General features: G+C 42.3%; 1 protein-coding gene across 1 annotated transcript in view; it reads right to left on the bottom strand.

Moving 5' to 3' along the window:
• The window catches only part of SUSD5 (sushi domain containing 5), a 67,857-nt gene extending 47,922 nt beyond the window's left edge, over positions 1–19,935 (bottom strand). The window contains exons 1-3 of the mRNA XM_019023127.4: positions 19,343–19,935; positions 14,583–14,760; positions 8,453–8,571 (exon numbers count right to left, since the gene is read on the bottom strand). Of these exons, the coding sequence (XP_018878672.4) occupies positions 8,453–8,571; positions 14,583–14,760; positions 19,343–19,454 (409 nt within the window). The 5' untranslated portion in view covers positions 19,455–19,935. The remainder of the gene's footprint in view (positions 1–8,452; positions 8,572–14,582; positions 14,761–19,342) is intronic.
• Positions 19,936–20,486: the final 551 nt, after the last annotated feature.

Here is a 20,486-nt window from a genome sequence, read left to right on the forward strand (position 1 = left end):
AGCTATTACTATTTTCCTTCCGAGGTTGAGAATCTGAAGCAAAGCCCACAGTTAGAACTGCAGCCTCAGGGTCAAAAAAAGTGGTGGAGATGTTTGCATCAGGTTTAACTGGATCTTGGGACTTGCTGCATAGGATTGGGAGGGGTGGGGACAGGAAAAGGAAGGTGCATGGGTGAGAGGTCTCATCTGCACCTCCCAGGAGCTGTGTCACTTGAGACAAAGCACCAAATCTCTCTGTTCTTCAGTTTCCTCATCTGAATAGAGAGAATGATAACACCCTGCCTACAGTATTGCCTCGCTGATTAAATGAGATAACGTTTGTGGGAACACTCTGGAAAAACACAATTTTGGAGTTATAGAATATAACTGTAAAGCTGCTCAATAATTTTTTTCTTGTTCTTTTTTTGTGTTTTAAATAAAATAAATAAAATTCATCAATTTTAAGTGTACAGCTTAGTCAATTTTGCTAAATGTATCCAATTGTATAACCACCACCACCACAACAATCAAGGTATAGAACAATTCTTAAAAGCCATATTCTACTTGCCTTTGGCCCTAGACACCCTCCCCTACTCCATACTACCCCAAGCAACTATTAAGCTACTTTCGCTCACTGGTAGTTTTACCTTTTCTAGAATTTCATTCAAATGGAGTAATACAGTATGTATATTTTGTGTTTGACTTTTTTTCATTTAGCTTAATATTATAGAGATTCATCCATGCTTTTGCATGTATTAATATTTCATTCTTTTTATTGCCAAATACTAATCCATGGTATGGATATACCACATATTTTGATCCATTCATCAGTTGATGAACATTTGTGTCGCTTCCAGTTTTGGGCTTTTATGATAAAATTGCTATGAACATTTGTGTACCCATTTTTGTGTGGTCATACACTTCTCTTGGATCAATACCCAGGCATGGAATTACTTGGTTGTATGCATATTTAGCTGTATACATTATATATATATATATATATATATATGTGCATATTAAACTTTGCAGAATTATTTTGAAAGAAATTATGGGTTGATTTATTGAAAACAGTGTAACATCAAGGTGAAGAAACCATACTATCACTTTATGTTCTTAGAGTTATGTGGCGCTAGATACTAATCATAGTCATAGCTCATACTTATTGAGGTGTTACTCTGTGCTATGCACTAGGCTAAGTGGTTCACTTGTATTATCCTAGTCAGTCCTCTTGACAACTCTATGTCATGGGTTCTAATATTATTCCCAAGGCAAGTTAAGTGGTAGAACCAAGATACAAACCCAGGGATTCTGGGTACAGAGCCCATGGTTCTAACCATTGTGCATTATTATTGTGTTCCAGGTGTTGTTTCCTTTGAGAACACCATGGTTTAGCTCTGATTCACTTTCTTGTCATAAACATGGGGCTTGGTGGACTTTGCAAAAAGGACAAGTTTGGGGGTTCCTGATCTACTGGACTGCACCACTAGCAGCCAGAACAATTTTCAGAAAATGTTCAAAAAGTGCACCCTAGCTGAGAACCCTACAATGGTTTCCTGCTTCTCCTAAAAATTCGATCCAATATTCTCACCCCTGTATATCCAGCTCTTATCCCAACCTGTTCAGCCCTATCTTGGATCACTCTCTCTCACCTGAAACCATCTAGGCTCACTGTTTTCTCAAACACACCAAGCTCTTTCCTGCCCGCAGTCTGACATGGCTATGCAGTCTGGTCTCATCTCCCAGACCCCATAACACCAGGGCCAGAGGACTGGAAAATCCACAAGAGATGTGGTGCACTGCAGAGGAAACCTTTTACTTGGGGGAAAGAGAGTTAGGAAGAATCACCTATATTTCACCCACCCCTGGGACACTGAAGTCAGCAGACATGGACTACAGGAATGTGAACATGGTGCACCCAAAATATTGAAGAAGGCCCAGTTCTAAGCACAGACCCTGGCCTCAAGAATACCCATGTAAAAGATAAAAGATAGGCTGAGAACAGACATATAGAAGGGAGATATTTTAAAGCTACATAAGAAATGCAATAATGCATGCGCACTACTAAAAAAATTAAAATATACAAAATACAGAGCATGAACTATAAATATCTCCCTTCAGTCTCACTGCTACTCCCTTTCTAGGGTGTTTCTCCTTCAGATGTCTTTTTTTCTAGGGGAGAATTTCACACACACACACACACACACGTTTACACATATATACAAAAATAAGTTTTTTTTTTTTTTTTTTTTTTGAGACAGAGTCTCGCTCTGTTGCCCAGGCTGGAGTGCAGTGGCACAATCTCGGCTCACCGCAGGCTCCGCCTCCCGGGTTCACACCATTCTCCTGCCTCAGCCTCCTGAGTAGCTGGGATTACAGGCGCCCGCCACCACGCCTGGCTAATTTTTTGTATTTTTAACAGAGACAGGGTTTCACCGTGTTAGCCAGGACGGTCTCGATCTCCTGACCTCGTGATCCGCCCGCCTCGGCCTCCCAAAGTGCTGGGATGACAGGCGTGAGCCACCACGCCCAGCCAAAAATAAGTTTTTTAAAGAATAAATTGGATTATACTATACATATTCTGAGACCTGCATAATATGTCTTAGAAGATTTTTCATGTCATAGCTGTCACTCTGCTATAGACTGAATGTCTGTGTCCTCCCAAAATTCATACGTAGAAACCTAATCCCCAGTGTGATGCTATTTGGAAGTGGGACTTTTGGGAGGCGATTAGGCCATGCTATGGTTCAAATGTTTGACTCCTCCAAACTTCGTGTTGAAACTTAATTGCCATTGTAACAGTATTAAGAGGTGGACCTTTAATAGGTGATTAGGCCAGGAGGGCTCCACTTTCATAGGTGGAACTGGTACCATTATAAAAAGGTGAGTTCAGTTCCCCTCACTTTCTGCCATGTAAAGAAGGCTCTTGCTAGATGCTGGCACCTTGATATTGGACTCATCAGTCTCCAGAACTTTGAGCCAATAAGTTTCTGTTTATTATAAATCACCTAGTCTCAGGCATTCTGTTATAGCCATACAAGACAGAGCAAGACAGATCATGAGGGTAGAAACTTCATGAACGGGACTAGTGCCCTTATGAAAGAGACCTCACAGAACTGCCTCACCCCGTCTACCATGTGAAGACTCCACAAGAAGACAGTTATCTGTGAATTGGGAACTGGGTCCTCACAGACACCGAAACTGCCAGTGCCTTATCTTGGACTTCCCAGCCTCCAGAACTGTGAGACATACATTTCTGTCATTTGTAGCTACCCCATTTATGTTATTTTAAAATAGCAGCCTAAGCAGAAATTGGTAACAAGAAGTGGGGGGTTTGCTGTAACAAATACCTAAAAATGTGGATTCAGCTTTGGAATTAACAGGTAGAAGCTAGAAAAGTTTTGAGGTGCTAGAATGTTTCAGGTGCTTCCCCTGCAGTGCACCACATCTCTTGTGGATTTTCCAGTCCTCCAGCCTTAGTGTTTTGGGTCTAGGAGATGAGACCAGGCTGGGTAGCCATGTCAAGCATGCTAGAAAAAGACTACATTGCCACGAATGGACATTGAGGGCAATTCTGGTGAGGGCCCAGAAGGAAATGAGAGCTGTAGAGAAAGTCTTCATCTTCTTATACAATACCTAAATAACTCTGGACAGAATGTTGGTAGGAACATGGACAATAAAGGCCATTTTGATGAGGTCTCAGATGGAAATGAGGAACATGTTGGTGAACATCAGCAGAAAAGCAATGCTTGTTATAAAATGGCAAAGAACTTGGCTGAATTGTGTTTGTGTCCTAGGGTCTTATGGAAGGTAGAACTTGCAAGCCATGACATTTAATATTTGGTTGAGGAAATCTCTAACCAAAGTTTGAAGGACTGGCCTGGCTCCTTTATTGTTGCTTACAGTAAAATTTGAGAAGAAATAAATGACTTAAAGATGGAATTGTTAAGCAAAAAGGAACCAGAACTAAAATATTTGGAAAATTCTCAGCTTATCATTATTGAAAACAATGAGAAACCCTGTTTTGGAAAGAACAGCATAAAGGCCCTTTCTAAAAAGGCAAATAACAGACTGCTACTAAGTGACTCTTGCAGGTCCAGAGGCTGCTGTGGAATAGCATGTAGGCAGATATCTCCAAGTCCATGCTCAGAGGTCATGTGGACCCTCACTGGCTCAGCAGAGGCTTAAGAATAAAGTTGTCCCTGAGTGCACCCAGCCCTAGGCACACGTGTATGTATCTGCAAGGCAGGGCTTTGAACTCCTCCTCACATTTACCACGTGCCAGAAAACCAAACCACAAGTCCCTGACCACACGGACAAGTCCAGAGTGCAGCCGCAGCTCTTCTGAGTAGCACAGAAGTGGAGAAGTCTGTCTGGGTTGTTAGTGCTCATGGCCCCAGGCCACAAAGACATCCCAGAGATATCTGCCTCTGGGGCCAAAAGACCCATTGGCAACATTTCTCTGGCTGCCCAGACACTTGGCATTCGTGGAAGCTGGCTGCTGGTGTATCAGGACTGGTCTAGCCCACATTTTTGGAGCAGAAGACCTCAGGTCTGAGAAAACAAGACCTGATGCCCACCCAGGCCTGGGTGTGTGGGTGGCAGGTGAGGGGGCATCACTCCTTACTGTGATGGGGATTATTTGGGCTACCCTCTGCAGCCACCTCAGGCCTGCCCAACAGCTACTCGAGCCCCCAAGGATGTGCTGACCCAGCCCACTCTCCCAGAGCTCTAGTACAATGGCACAACCACAGCTATTCTCCCAAAGCCATTGGCATCTTTAGATTCCTAGCCCTTGCTACCCCTGTTCTTCCTGTCCACAATGTCCTATCCTTTCTTCCCCATCTATTATCCCCTCAACTTATCCATCTCAAATGCCACTGCTTAGGAAGTCTCTCTAATAACCTTTCTCCTTTGTGTCATGGAAAAATATTCATCTCTTACCTATCGTGATACACCGTTAACTCCTTGAGAGAGGGGAGAAGTTATCTATCTATCTATCTATCTATCTATCTATCTATCTATCTGTCTATCATCTATCTATCATCTATCTGAAGCACCCACAAGTCTGAGCATTGGACTTTGCCTGACCCTGGACAAATAAATGAACACATAAATGACTGACAGCAGGTCCATGGTAATGAGCTCAGAGGCTTTCACACTTCCCTGGGAGACCCTGAACTAAGTGTTCTCTATCAGCTGTACCAACCAATGCAATTAATTGGTTCCAATCTGTTATCACAGCTGGAAAATTTCCCCAAAGTTATTCCTGAGACACCAGGCCTTCTCCAGGCAGCCCCGGAAATTAGCTACTCTCAAAAATTCCTGATCACTCACCAAGACAGGGGAGCATCCAGCTCTCTTTCTGATGACATGAAGGAAGGGAATAATTTCACTCCTGTTTTTAACAGCAATAGAGGCAATCATAAAGTATGCAAGGGAGGAGGAATGCAGTACTAAGAAGGTGAAGTGGGCTGGGGAGAGGGAAGCAAGGCCAGACCTGTCTTAGATGGGGAGAAACAGAAGCACACACTGAGTGAAGCCTTTCAGGGCAACAGAGGGTCAGAGGAAAATCAAAGCCTCCAGACCCCAAGCTGCAGACCCCACAGACAAGCTGCCAAGAGAAGCAAAGCCAGAAGACCCAAGTGGAGGCAGCTTATTTCATCAGAATCCAGTTGGTTAAAAATAACTTCACTTATTAGTTTAAGTGAGATCACCACAGGGCTGGAAATTCACTGTCAGTGAAACAAAAATACTGAAAGGAAAATGAGAAAAGTCTACATTCACGATGAACTTTATAAAGAAACACAGGAGGAAGCTGCCTGAACATTCCACAGGCTCTGTTTTCCTTCTGGGCTCTTTATGAGGCACAGGTCTGCCATTTTTGGAATTAGCACTCTTCATTCTTCCAGTCTTGCCAAAGAGAAGCAGCTTAGCGCCATGCAGCATCACTGGGAAAAAGGCAAGCTTTGGAGGAATACTGCATGGGAGCATCTGCTGAGCTGGACCTCACCTACACTCACGCGGGAACCTCACAGCACAGCCTGTTCTCCTCTGCTTCTGCCAAGGCGCTGCACCTTCCTTAAGCAAACAGATTTCCCTTGTTGACTGTGCTGTCAACAAAGACTCTACTGAGGAAAAGCAGCAACTCTGCTGAGAAGGGCGGAGGGCCTTGAAGGAGCCACTTACATGCTCTTTCTAAAGGAGAAAAGGCAGAGGGACAGGGATAGAACTCTCTCTGAGTAACTGTGGGAATCCATCCTGCTTTTCTGTTAAGCCCCAGGAGAACAGTCCTGTAGCCCTCATGCCATCTCTGCATGCATTCCTGCATCCTCTTCATGGCTCACCTGAAGCTTCCTCACCAATTAGGCCCCGCAGGGCCAAGGCTCCTGTCTTCCCTGTAGCCTTTGCCCTGTGCAGCTCTTGCCCAGGCTAGGCTGGGGTGAGCTGCTCTGGGATGCAGGGCCCTCGAGCACTGTAACAGTGATGAACCACATAAAATGCCTGCTCTTTTCAAATGGCATCCAGCCTTCACACACATGCCAACAGGTGTCACGGGAGCCTCGGCACATGCTTCATCTAAAGCATGCAGTTCTACTCAGCTCACGCATGGGCATGAGCTCAAAAGCCCTACATTATTTCTTTGACATACTGACGAAAAAAGGTTGTCCTGTTTTTCTTCTGGCTCTGTCCTGTCTCCCTCAGGGATATGACCCTCTGTTTATGTTTAGAATTTAAAAGATTATTTAAATTTACTAATATGGGCCAGGTGCAGTAATCCCAGCATGTTGGGAAGCCGAGGCAGGTGGATCACCTGAGGTTAGGAGTTCAAGACCAGCCTGGCCAATATGGTGAAACCACGTCTCTACTAAAAATACAAAAATTAGCCGGGCATGGTGGCGGGCGCCTGTAATCCTAGCTACTCAGGAGGCTGAGGCAGGAGAATCGCATGAACCCAGAAGGTGGAGGCTGCAGTGAGCCGAGATCACACCACTGCACTCCAGCCTGGGCGACAAGAGTAAGACTCCATCTCAAAATAAATAAATAAATATATAAAAATAAAAAATTTACTTGAGTGTGTGTGTATGTGTGTGTGTGTGTGTGTGTGTGTGTGTGTGTATGTGTTTTAAGAAAAAAAATAAACCACAGATACTTCTCTCCCTGGATTTTTTGAAAACCAAGTCACATCTCTCAGTTGCTTGACTGGATCAATGATGGCAGGAGACTCTCCCAACATCCTTCCACAGAAACCAGCAGATGCAGAGCCCTTCCTAGAGAGGGACCCCAGAGCAGAAGGCTCTTAGGGTTCACCATAACTCTTACTTTTACCAACTCCTCTGATCCCTTTCCTGGAGATAAGGATTTGGTGCCTCTGGGATGCAGCCAGACGGTTTGTATTTTCAACAAGTTCTTCTGGTATTTCACATCATCAGGGGAGTTTGGGAAACACTGCATTACAGAAAGGGTTCTCAACCTGGGCTGTACATTAAAATCACAAGGGAGTTTTAAAAAACCCAGAACATTTAAATCAGAATCTTTAGCGCTGGCACTGAGGCATCAGTATTTTTTAATTACTCCCCCCACCCCTCCCCAGTGAGTCCAGTGTGCAGCCAAGAAGAACCCGTGCTCATTTCTATGACTGATTAGTAAGAAACTTGCTTCTCCCTCCCCATTCACATGAATATTCCTTTTACAACCGCATGTGTTTCTGATAACAGAGGTGTACTTATTTGGTGCATACAAAATGCTGCCCTTGAGGCTTCTTTATGATTTTCTCCTCACCACTCAGCTGATTTCCCAATAGGAATTTGAATTTTCCTTACTGTGAGCAGTTCCCTAAATCTTATAAATTTCCTTTTTGGGAAAAAGATATTATTTTCTTTTTAGTGTACTGTCCAATATGAAGAGAGACTGGAGGGCAAGCTTTGAACATCAGCAGCTGTATCAGATGCTGCCAGGGCTCTGCTCACATTCTCTAGACACCTTTACCATTCCCATGCACAGGGACTCCTGGTAGGCACCTTTGCCTCTTTGTTGGAAGGTGGACTCAGGCTACTGGAACCTTTTGCCTGTGCACACACGAAAAAACAGAAGAACCCAGGAATTTATATCTCCTGAAGCAACCCTTCACACATGACTGACAGGTGTGGTATAACTACTCCAGCTCCCTCACCCCAATCAGAAAAACTGTGGTTACACACATACACTATCTCCAGGGGTTTCCTGACTGATTGAGCCAAAGTTACTCGGCACCTCACCACCACTGTGAATTTCACTTAATATTGCATCGATGCTTGACCCCCTTCCTTGTCTTGTCCACTTCCCCACAGCACTATTGGCTTTTCTTTGGAAGACTTCCTGATAAACCATGTCTAGTAAATCCTCACTTCAAGGTTTTCTTCTAGAGAAACCAACCTAATATAGCAATCCCCAAGAGCACACCCTCCAGCACCTTTAAGAAGACTCTGGCACTGACCTTCATCCTTAATACAAAGGGCACTGTATGTGCCACCAGGAACTGGGTTGCTCTCAATTCTCACATCGACAGCTCTCATGATTTGCTGTTCTCCACTTCCTTTGCTACACACAGTTGTTCTGAAATAGACAAAAAAGGCACTGAATGAGGAAAACTCTGGGTTGAAAATAATAAGGAATAATTCTCTTCTGCTGTCAGCTCCAAATCAGCAGAGATTTTTCTGATTCATGAGCTCTGTCTGAAAGCATAAATCTGGACACATTCTCTGCAAAAAAAAAGGTCTAAATTCAGAAATACAGGTGATGCTTCAGTTGATGTTACAGGTATCAATTCAAGTTTCAAAGGCAATATATTGTTGATCTCTTCTACATTATGTTGGTTTTTATTTCATAAAATTCTGCTCTTTTCTTTTTCTCTTATTTTGCTGTTCTTCAAATTTCTTTAGCTCTTTAGTTCATGAAACTTCAACTTTTTTCCTTTCTAACAAACATTTAATGTTTTAGATTTCCTTCTAGGTATAGCTTTGGCAGCACCCCGTGAGTTTGGGTATGTAAATTTTTAATTAGTTCTAAATATATGATAATTTCCATTATAATTTTTTCCCATAATTTATTTAAGGATATCTTTTCTAAACAGCAAATACTTGAATTTTTAAAAGTTCATCTCACGATCTCTGTTTTCTAATTGGAGCCTCTTGTCTACTAATACTTAATTTAATCATCAATCTAATTTAAATCTGCTTTTTATTAGTTCTGCCCATTCTCTCTTCCTTTCCTCTTCTTTTTTCCCACTTTGGGTTATCTGAATTCTTCTTCTTTTTTGGGGCAGTATTCTCTTTTTTCTCTGTATTGATTTGGAAGTTAAATATCCTTTCTCTATTTTCTTCAGTGGTACCCAGAAGTTACAACTTCTTTGACTTATTGAAACGTATTATTACTTTTATCATCTTCCCTAATAATACAACTTGAAATACTTAAAACACTACATATGAATACACTTAAAATACTTCCCACTTATATACATCATTTTTTAGTATCCAGTGTTACTGTTACTGCTTCAGACAATTACATAATTTCAATTGGTCCACATATTTACTCCTTCCATTTATTCTTTTTTGCCTCTCCAGTCTTCTTCATGCAATATTTTCCTCCTACCTGAAGAGCACTTGTTAGAGTTTAAGTGCAGACTGGACGTGATGAATTCTCTCACCTTTTGTCTGTCTGAAAATGTCTTTATTTCACCTTTATTATTGGGAGATATTTTTCACTGAGGATAAAATTCTAGGTTAGCAGTAATTTTCTTTCAGTACCTTCAAAATATCAAAAGTCTTTGGGCTTTCATTGTCAGTTTATTGTTGCTCCTTTAAAGACAATCTCAGCATTTTTAATTTATAAAAATATTCTTTTCTTCATATATGATTCTTACCAGTCTTACCATGATGTGCCTAGCTGTGAATTTCTTTGTATTTGTCTTACTTGAGCTTTGCAGGGATTCTTGAATCTGTGTCTGGACGTTTTTCTTCAATTGTGGATCATTTTCATATTACTTTTATTCTGTTTTCTTTTATCTTTCTCTTCTCCTTTTAGAATTCAAATCATATTACATCTTCTTTGTCTTTTACCCTTTGTTGTATAATTTTTCATCCTTTTTCCCTCTGTTATTTATTCTGGATATCTTCCTCTGAAATATTTTCCAGTTCACTAATCCTCTCTTTGGCTCTTTTTTTTTAAAGTCTTTCTTTCCTTTCCTTTCCTTTTCCTTCTTTCTTTCCTTCATTCCTTCCTTCCTTCCTCTTTCTCTCTCCTTCCTTCCTTCTTTTTTCTTTCTCTCTCTTCTTTCTTTTCTTTTTCTTTCTTTTCTTTTCTTTCTTTTTGCAACAAGGTCTCACTATGTTGTCTAGACTGTATTTAAACTTTGAACTCCTTGGCTCAAGTGATCCTCCTGCCTCAGTCTCCCAAGTAGCTGGGACTATAGGCATGCACCACCATGCCCAGCCCTCTTTGGCTCTTTTTAATCAGCTATTAGGTCTATCCATTAAGTTCTTAATTTTAGTTACTGAATTTTTCATGTCTAGAGTTTCCATTTGGTTATTTTTAGTTTCCATACTCTGCCAAAATTCTCCCTCTCATCTTTTATATCTTTGAATATGTCAAGGATAGTTATTTTAAAGTCTGCATCTACCAATCCTAATGTCTGGAGTTTCTATTACCTATTGTTTCTTCTGAATTTTATTCTACTTGCCTTGTCTCCTCATGCAACTAGTTATTTTATATTGTGTGACAAATCCTACATCGGCTAAATTGTTTGTTGAAATAAATTGAGGTCTAGGATACTATCTTCCTCAAAAGATAATTTTTATTTGATTCTCCTAGACATCTGGAGCACTGGAAATTCAGGGTCATCTCAATGCAAATTCATGGCTATAGAGTATTTGAAGATGTGCTGCTTCTCCTAGGAGGGCCTGCGAACAGTTCACTGTACAGTGTACTGTGTCCAGCTTACCCTTAGGGCATAGCCCTGCAAGGTCCCAACCCAAAGCAAAACGGCTCACCGGGTCCCCTCCTACACAGAAGGCGAATTCAAATCTCCAACCTCCTAGTCCCATGTGGCTATTAAAACTGCTATTCAGCTTTTTAGCCACCCTTTATGGAATCTGCAAAAGTTTCCAGGAGACAAGTGTCCCAAAAGTCTGAATTCATCACTCTAGGCCTTTATCATTCTCTGGATTTATGTGTACACTCAACATAAATTCATAGAGATATAGGGCAGATGTGCTAGATGTCTACTATGCCATCAATTACAAGATGCACCACACATTTAATCATTGCTTTTCAGTGTGTGGTGAGGGAGTGGAGACCTGTGCAGGAAAGGCCCACAGTGAAATGTACATACTAATGGTCAGATGCTTGTTTCTAGAAAAATAAAATGAAAGGACATTGAATAGGAGTGGTGAAAAGAGAATAATATGTTTTAAAAAATAAAAAGGGATAGAAAAACTATTTTAATACATTGTGTAGTAAATATAACAAGTATATTTTCTTTATTTTCTTTCTTTCATTATTTATTTTGAGACAGAGTCTAGCTCTGTTGCTCATGCTGGAGTGCAACGGTGCCATCTTGGCTCACTGCAACCTCTGTCTCCCTGGTTCAAGCGATTCTCCTGCCTCAGCCTCCCGAGTAGCTGGGACTACAGGCACACACCACCATGCCCAACTAAGTTTTGTATTTATTTATTTATTTTTATTTTTTTAGTAGAGACTGGGTTTTGCCATACTGGCCAGGCTGGTCTTGAACTCCTGACCACAACTAATCCGCTCACCGTGGCCTCCCAAAATGCTAGGATTACAGGCATGAGCCACTGCACCCAGCTGTATGTTTTCTTTGTAAGGTAATATCATTTCAGCCTGCAGAGATCCACTAATATGTCTTAATACCTTATAGTAAACCTACAGAAGATGGACCTTTCTAATCGTCCAGTCCTGGCATACAATGCTTGAGAGACCTAAGCCTAGTTGCAAGCGGTCTCTTCAGAATCTGTGAATACTCTGGTTATCTGATGAAATTTTATAGTAACAGGATTATGAAAAAATATTCCTACTTGACTACATTATGGAAATGCATGCACAGGGCATATTTTGTCTATTCAAGAGCATAGATATAAAACGTAAGGCAGAGAGGACCACAGTTCCAGATTCACCAAAAGGCTTTGGATGTAGCCTCAGTTGTCCCTTTATTCAGTTGCTACTTCATACTTGGCACTTTTGGAGACATGAGTCAGCATGGCTGTCTATGTTTTCTATGGCCACTCGCCAGCCAGACATCTTAGGATCATCATCTACCAAAGTAGTTCTTGGTGCCTTGTTTGCTTTCACATTTCCTGTGGCATGAAGGAAAAAGTGAAGTGGCTCCTGCCTTCTCTGAGCATGACTAAAGAAGTGTTTATTTCTGCTTTTGTTGCCTGTGTTTCTGAGATCTTATTAAAATATTTTCCCAGACCAATATCCTGAACCATTCTTCCTATGTTTTCTTCTAGTAGTTTTATAGTTTTTGGGTCTTACATTTAGTTCTATAATCTACTTTGAGTTGATTTTTATATGAGGTGAGAGGTGGGGGTCTAGTTTTATTCTTCTGCATACAGATATCCAGTTTTCCCAGCACCATTTATTGAAGATACTGTCCTTTCCCCAGTGAGTGTTCTAAGTTCTAGTGTTCTATACCACTGTAGGATGGCCATAGTTAACAATAACATATCATTTCAAACAGCTAGGAGGATATTGAATGTTCCCAGCAAAAAATAAATGATAAATATTTGAGATGACAGATATGCTAATTACCCTGATCTGATCACTCTCAATTATGTGTGTCAAAACATCACTACGCACCCCATGAATATGTACAATTATTATTTGTCAATTTAAAAAATAAAATTAGGCCAGGCATGGTGGCTCACACCTGTAAATCCAGCACTTTGGGAGGTGGAAGCCAGAGGATTGCCTGAGTCCAGGAGTTTGAGACCAGCCTGAGCAATAAGGCAAGACTTCGTTTCTACAAAAAAAACTAATAAATTAATAAAAATTTAAAACAAAGCAGGTTTCAGCACTATTAGAAAGATTTCTCCTAGCTGGCCATAACAATTACTTCTCTAAAGGATTCCATGGGTCAGGCACTCAAATAGCCACAGCAGGAATGGCTAGTCTTGCATATAATGTCTAGGCGCTGAGCTGGCAAGACTCATAGGCTGGCAATAACTCAATAGCTGGGGGCTAGAATCACCTAGAGGCATCTTCATTCACATTTTTGGCAGTTAATGCTAGTCACTGGCTAGGACATTGGTTAGGGCTGTTGGCAAGAGCCCCTAAAGGAGATACCTCCATGTGGTCTGGCATTCCTCACAGCACACCCATCTCAGCACAGTCAGACTCCTTATGGCATCTCAAGGCTACAAAAGTGAGTGTCCCCAGAAATCTAGACAGATGCGGCATGGATTTTTCCAACCTAACTTCAGAAGTCACGTAATCTCACTTTTGCTGTATTCTATCAGTAGAGGCAAACACACCTATCGATGGCAGTGGTATGAAAAAATTTGTGGCCATATTTTAAAACCTCCATACCACGTTCCTATACATATATATGCAGATGAGTATCCACAGAAAAAAAGGGATAAAGAATGTATACCAAACAATTAATAGTCATTATCTCTGAGGTGGAGGAGAAGAAACTTAACTTTGTACTTTATATATATATGCATTATTTGAAATTTTTACGATAAACATGTATTCTTTTTATTACTTAAAAAAATTCAAGGCTAGGCAGCGTGGCTCACGCTTGTAATCCCAGCACTTTGGGAAGCCAAAGCAGGAGGACTGCTTGAGGTCAGAGTTGGAGACCAGCCTGGGCAACATAGCAAGCATTTTTTACCTCTATAAAAAAAAAAATTAGCCAGGTGTTGTGGCACATGCCTATAGTCTTAGCTACAGGAGGCTGAGGCAGGAGAAACATTAGAGCCCAGGATGTTGAGGCTGCAGTGAGCTATAATCGTGCCACAGCACTCCAGCCTGGTCGACAGAGTGAGACCCTATGTCTAAAACAAAAAAAGAAAATTCAACATAACAAAGTAAGAGGATAAAAGAACTATGACAGAACTCCAGAAAAATGCTTTTGTAAGTAAACTCAAAACATGAACACACACCAGGCGCGGTGGCTTGCACTTTGGGAGGCCGAGGCAGATGGATCACCTGAGGTAAGGAGTTCGAGATCAGCCTGGCCAATATGGTGAAACCCCATCTCTACTAAAAATACAAAAATTAGCTGGGCATGGTCGCACACGCCTGTAATCCCAGCTACTCGGGAGGCTGAGGCAGGAGAATTGCTTGAACCTGGGAGGTGGAGGTTGCAGTGAGCCTAGATTGCACCACTGCACTCCAACCTGGGCAACAGAGCTAGACTCCATCTCAAACAAAACAAAACAAAACAAAACAAAACAAAACAAAACAAAACATGAACACACTGGAAGTTACTGCCCACTGTACTCTGCCTGTACTGGTACCTCAACAGAACAATTACTGAGTCCTATATAAGCCTTGGTGGTGCAACTGGGGTGAGTTGGAAAAGGAGTGCTCGCCTAACTTACCCAAGAGTACCATCTGCTAGCCAGCCAGTGGTGCACACCGCAAAGGAGCAATCCTGTACCACTCTCTGCAGCTCGTCTGCAGATGCCAGGTGAGCGCCCCTGCTCTTGCAGGAAAGCCGAGCAGCCTCCAGTTGTAGGCCCTGAGAGCCATTCTGAGACTCCAGCACAAAGAGCTTTCCTGTGTGGGAACAAGAACATGTGGATTTCAGGATCCATGGGAAGTTCGTCTCAGCAAACTCATCCTCTGGCAGACGCCAGTTAGAACTGTAGTCCTTGCCTGAAGGCCCAAGTGCAGCAACTACCACATCCACATCCCTGGGACCAGGTAACGAAAATTACACTAGCATTTTCGTCTTTTTTTTTTCTCTTGTCTTCTTCTTCTTCCCCCCCACCCCCCCCACCCCCCGCCCAAAATTAACCATCTGCTCTGGCATGTCCATCTGGAAAAGCCCTTCAAATCTTTCTTTTAAAATGGTGTTTTACAAATATCATGTGTCAAGGCTCAGTGTCCTAGGCTTCCCTGAGTTAGGTCACTTGATGTCTAAGGCACTGATTTAGGCCTCAGCTCTGCTTTCTTCTGCCTCCCTCAGCCCTAGGATGACCCCCTATACAACAGGTTGCTTCCCTTCTCTCTGTCCCTTGCCTTAAGATATTACCAGGCCCCTTTCACAATAAATTCATTTGTGTCTGCTGTACTTCTGTCCTACTGGACAAGAAAACAGGGATGATGTCTGGTACACCTTGGCTTCCTATAGCACATTAATATATGGACATGTAGTAGGCCTCAAAGAATGTGTGATCAATGGGGGGATGGGAACCTGAATTCAAGCAGAGGTGAAAGCCCAGGCTGAAGGCAAATGAGAATTTTAAGCAAGGAAACCATCGTACCGGAGGGAGCACTGAGGTCCCCAGGAGCCTCCTGGAGGAATGAAGCAATGCCTTGGGTGGCCCTATCAAGTTAAGCTAAAGGCAGGGGAGAAAACGCCTACTTAGAATGAGACACTTTACTTCCATCTGTCACCAACTTTTTCATAATATATCAGTGATTGGACTAAGACACAACTAAGACACAAGTCATCTGCTTGTAAAAGACTAAGACACAAGTCATCTACTCGCAAAATTATTATAATAAATATAATAATTCCCCAGCTTTGGAACCAAAAGTTATAATAAAAATACAAAAAAAAATTTAAATAAACACATCCATAGGTGACTGGCACTCCTACATTTAACTACAAAAAGGTAGTATTAACAAAACTACAAGGAAAAACAAAAAAATCCACAATCCTTGAGGAAATTTTAAACTACTATCCCTCTCAGTAATTGTTAAAACAGAAAACAAAATTAGCACTCTTGATGTAAGAACCTATGTGCACTACTGCATACCAAACTACAGAATACACATTCATTTTAGGCACACACAGAACATTTGTAAAACTGATCAAATACTGAGCTATAAAGCAAATCTAAAAAAACCTCAAAAGACAAAAATCATACAAAGCATGCCTTTTAGACTACAACAAAGCTAAAATCACTTATTTTATATATGAAACACTTATATAGTGTTTACTATGGACTAGATGTTGTTCAAATTGCTTTACAAATACTCATTAAATTAATTCTTATGACAACTCTATGATATAGGTGGTATTATCATCCTCATTTTATAGTTAAGGTTTAGTATTAATGCTTGTCCGAGATCACACAGCAGAGATACAAAACCAGGCAGTATGGCTCCGTTAGTGATTTTAATCACTTGGTTATACTGCCTCTCAATAACAAAGCAATAACTAGGAAAATCCCCTTGTGCATGGAAATTACAAAATATGCTTCTAAATAAACTGTGTTCAAAGAAGAAATCCCAACTGAAATAAAACATGTCAACTTAAGGGCCAAAAACTTATGGAGAAACTAAAGTAGTTTAAGAGAAATTTATAGCCTCAGACCTCACATTATTAATACCAAAAAAGTATGATTGAGAATCAATGATCTAAGTTTCTAGCTCAAAAAACTAACACAAAAGTCCCACAAAATCAAATCTTCTAACGTAGAAGGAGGAAATAATACAGATAGAGCAGAAATCAATAAAACGGAAAGCAGACACACAATCAAGAAAATAAAGCCAAAAGTTGCTTTTTTCAAAAGAATAATAAAATGGATAAACCCCTACTAAGACTGATCAAGACAAAAAAAGAGAAAACACAAAGTACCAATATCAAGAATGAAAGGGAACATCACTACAGATCCCATGGACCCTGAAATGATAATTAGAGATTATTACATTGTATATGCCACACTAGACAATCTAAATGAAGTGGGGGAAAAACTTTAAAAAACAAAATTTAGCAACACTGACACAAAATTAATTTTAAAATCTGAATACTTCTTTATCTACCAAACAAATTAAATTCATTATTTAAAATCTTCCTACAAGAAAACCTTCAGACACAGATGATCTCACACCAAAACAAACAAACAAAAGCCCTCACCCGCAGAAACCCTTTCAGAGTTAAAGAAGGAGCAACTTTACAATTTGGTTTAGGAACCATCATACGTTTGATATCAACACTTGGCAAAGATATTATAAAAAATGAAAATTACAGGCTAATATGTTTCATGAACATAGATTCAATAATCCCAAACCAGCTTCCCTCACTCCAGGCTCAGTTCTAGGTCTTCTCGCTGTAAAATTTTTCCTTAGGATTCTGCCCACGCACATAATTTCAAAGACCATCCTTATACAGATGACACGTTTTTAGAAATAGTTTCTCTCCAAATCTATCTCTTCAAATATCTGTAATTCATCATACTTAAGCTGAGCATTTCTTCTTCTTCCTCCCGTCACCATAGCACACAAATAACTAAATGTAAGAACTGGTGGCAGCTAAGAATTTAGTACCAAAAAGAATCCTTTGATAATATAGCTTATAACTCTTCCTGGTTCTAGTATAAAAGTTGGAGCTCAGAAAATTGAGTTTACTATAAGGAAGTATACCTATAATTGTCCATTGAGGAAGTGGGGAAAGAAAAGGAAGGAGAATGAAGAAAAGGAATCATTTCTGGCAAGCAGTAACAAAGAATCATGTGCTCTGGTGTTGTCCCTACTTTCTCTTTGACCAGTGACATTTCTGCCTTTAATTTTCTATGACCCGTATCAAGCTAGACAGGCACAAAATATTGATCCTTATCCACATGGCATTCCACTTAAACAGTTATAATGGGATGAAACTCTAAAACCTTATGGATTGCAAAAATATTTATTTAAAAGGAATCAAAGTTGGCACAATATATCTTGTTCAAAGATTAATATTAGCTCCAATTTATTCTACTTGCATTCTTTAAAATCAGCTTAATTTTCATGGCTCAATGTCAGTCAAAAAACACTACAGTGAAGAATTATCAGTAAACTGCTAATAGGTATGGGATTCTTTTGAGGAGTGATGGAAATGTTCTGGAATTAGATGCATGCAAACCATGGTTTTCACAACCTAATGAATATACTAAAACCCACTTAACTGTATATTTTAAAATGACAAATTTTATGTGAAATACATGTCAATTAAAAAAATTAGCAGTGGTTACTAACAGCCTTCAAAGTTAAAAATGTTTTGTCTCTAACACTCTCTCTGAGGATATGGAGAAATAAGACATTCATCCTTAATTAGGAACGAAGAGCTTTTCAAGCCCGCACTTAAAACAGAGAGCACTAAAAACTCTACGACCTAGAGGGTTTTTTCCTTGGCTTTCCCCTTTTCCTGACAACAATGCTTTTTTTTTCCCCCATGTCTTCTAGTTTCACTCAATATCGTTGGCTAAACAAGAATCACATTTTAAAATATACAACGCATCCTAAATTGACGGAGGGCTTTTCTCTTTTATCAGTCTAATTTGTCCTAAGCTAGAACTCCCTCATGGGTGTGAGAACTGCTGGCTTTAAGCTTGCTTCCTTCAGATGCTCCTGTACCAAGTCAGCGGGATTTTGTTCTAATATGAAAACACAGCTGAATTAGCTTTTCAAAACGGAATGGATACAGAGCTCCAATCCTACTCATTTTAGGGCAAGTATTACAAGCTAAATTCAGGCTGAAAAACCAAGCAAACGAACAAAAAGTGGATCAATTCTCAGAGAACATGCCATAATCTGGCCCTTGCCCATTTCTCTACCTCATGTCTCAAGACGTCCCCTCGCCTCCAGGTACTTTGCTTTATCATTTGTCCCGTTTTTCCTGTCACTCAGAGACAGCCTTTGCACGTGCTATTCCCTCTGCCCAGGCCATTCTCTCTCTCTTAGCCTCGCTGATTCCCACTCATCTTTCACATCTTCCCGGACCAAGCCAGAATATCCGAGGGAGTTTTCTAACCATCGGCGGTGTCCTCAGGGGCACATTAATAGACGTTGAGAAACTGAGGGACGGCGGAAAATCACCCCTTAGCAGAGGAGGTTCTAGGGCACCTTAGAGGTGACTTCATTCGAGCTTTCTTGGAGACCTTAGGAAAGCCAGCGGCGGGACTGCGGGACCTACGCGCTCGGCGCTAAGGGAGGGTCCAGGCACCAGGCGGGCGTTTGGGCGCACGGGCACGCGGAGACTTGGTGGGCCAGGAGAGGGATGCTGGGTCGCAGGACCGCGGCTCGTTCGTTCCTCTCAGGCTTGCGCTTGCCGCTCTCCGGGCCGGTCAGAGGGAGCAGCCCCGGCGAGCTACGCCCTCCCTGCCCGGACCCCACGCTCCACCCCCCGCCCCGCCGCCTCCCGCACACTCACCATCCGCCCGCACCGAAAGGCGCGGCAGACCGAGCAGGAGCAGCGCCGCCGCCCAGAGCCCGGGGAGGCGTCTGTGCCAACGGGCAGGCGGGCTGGGTTCCTCGGCAGTCATGGTCCGGGAGTGCGCGGGCCAGCGGGCTCGGGTGAGGGCTCTGGCTGCGCTTGGGGTTGCCCAGGCCACTGCCCAGCGTGCGCCACTCGGCTCTGCGCTCTGCGCTCGGCTCACGAATCGCAGGCTTCGCGCCGGGCGCGCCGAGAGGGAGGAGCGCGGAGAGCCGGGGGAGGCTCGGGACGCAGAGCCGGAGCGCCTGGGCCGCCGAACTCCCGGGGGTCTTCTCTGTGGCGCCGAGGAGGCGGCTGTAACCCGGCTCCGCCTTCGCGCTGGGCACCTGGAAACCTCGGTGCCAAAAGGGGCTGCGCCGGGCCGCGCGCTCCGCGGGTACAGCGGGGCGGAGGGCGAGGGCGCAGGGAGGCGGGGAGAGTAGCTAGCCGGCCGCTAGGAGCCCCCGCCCGTCTGGGGGACCCTTGGCGAGAGGGTGACGCAGTCTGACAGGCGGAGCCCCTCCGGCAGGGCCGTTAGACAGCGAGTGTCTAACTCTGTCCTCGGCCTCTACTTTTCAGCTGGCCTCCTCCCCCTCCCCACCACCACTCTTTTTGTTTGTTTGTTTGTTTGTTTGTTTGTTTGTTTTAATGAAGAGAGGAAAATCTAAGTTACCTACCACCCTCACTCTAAGGTGTGAAACGCATGGAATAGCGAAATTCCTCTTTCCTAAAAGCGAAGTTTGAGAGTCACTGAGGAAAGGTTATCTTCAGGAACGCTTCCTCCACCACTTTTCCTGGTACGCTAGTATTTCTCAAGGAGCAGTAAGAGGGCTAGTGAGATTGTCACCATTATCACCCACCTCCCAAATCACGGCTTTTTGACCTCGAAAGGGTCTGAGATTCGGACTCTATCGGTCTGGTCTGAGAATCTACACTCTAAGTTAAAGTGTCCCAATGGATTCTGCTGCAGGGGTCCCTGTTTGACTTGATTCCTTCTTCCTGCTCGCCCCTAGCCTGTCTCCCTACCACCAGCCCTGTTCAGTGAAAGAAGAACTTGCTTTCTTCATAGGTAGAGTAATAAAGATCAGTATTGTTATAACTG

Source organism: Gorilla gorilla, chromosome 2 (genome assembly GCF_029281585.2).
Source record: "Gorilla gorilla gorilla isolate KB3781 chromosome 2, NHGRI_mGorGor1-v2.1_pri, whole genome shotgun sequence".
Taxonomy (NCBI): Eukaryota; Metazoa; Chordata; class Mammalia; order Primates; family Hominidae; genus Gorilla; species Gorilla gorilla.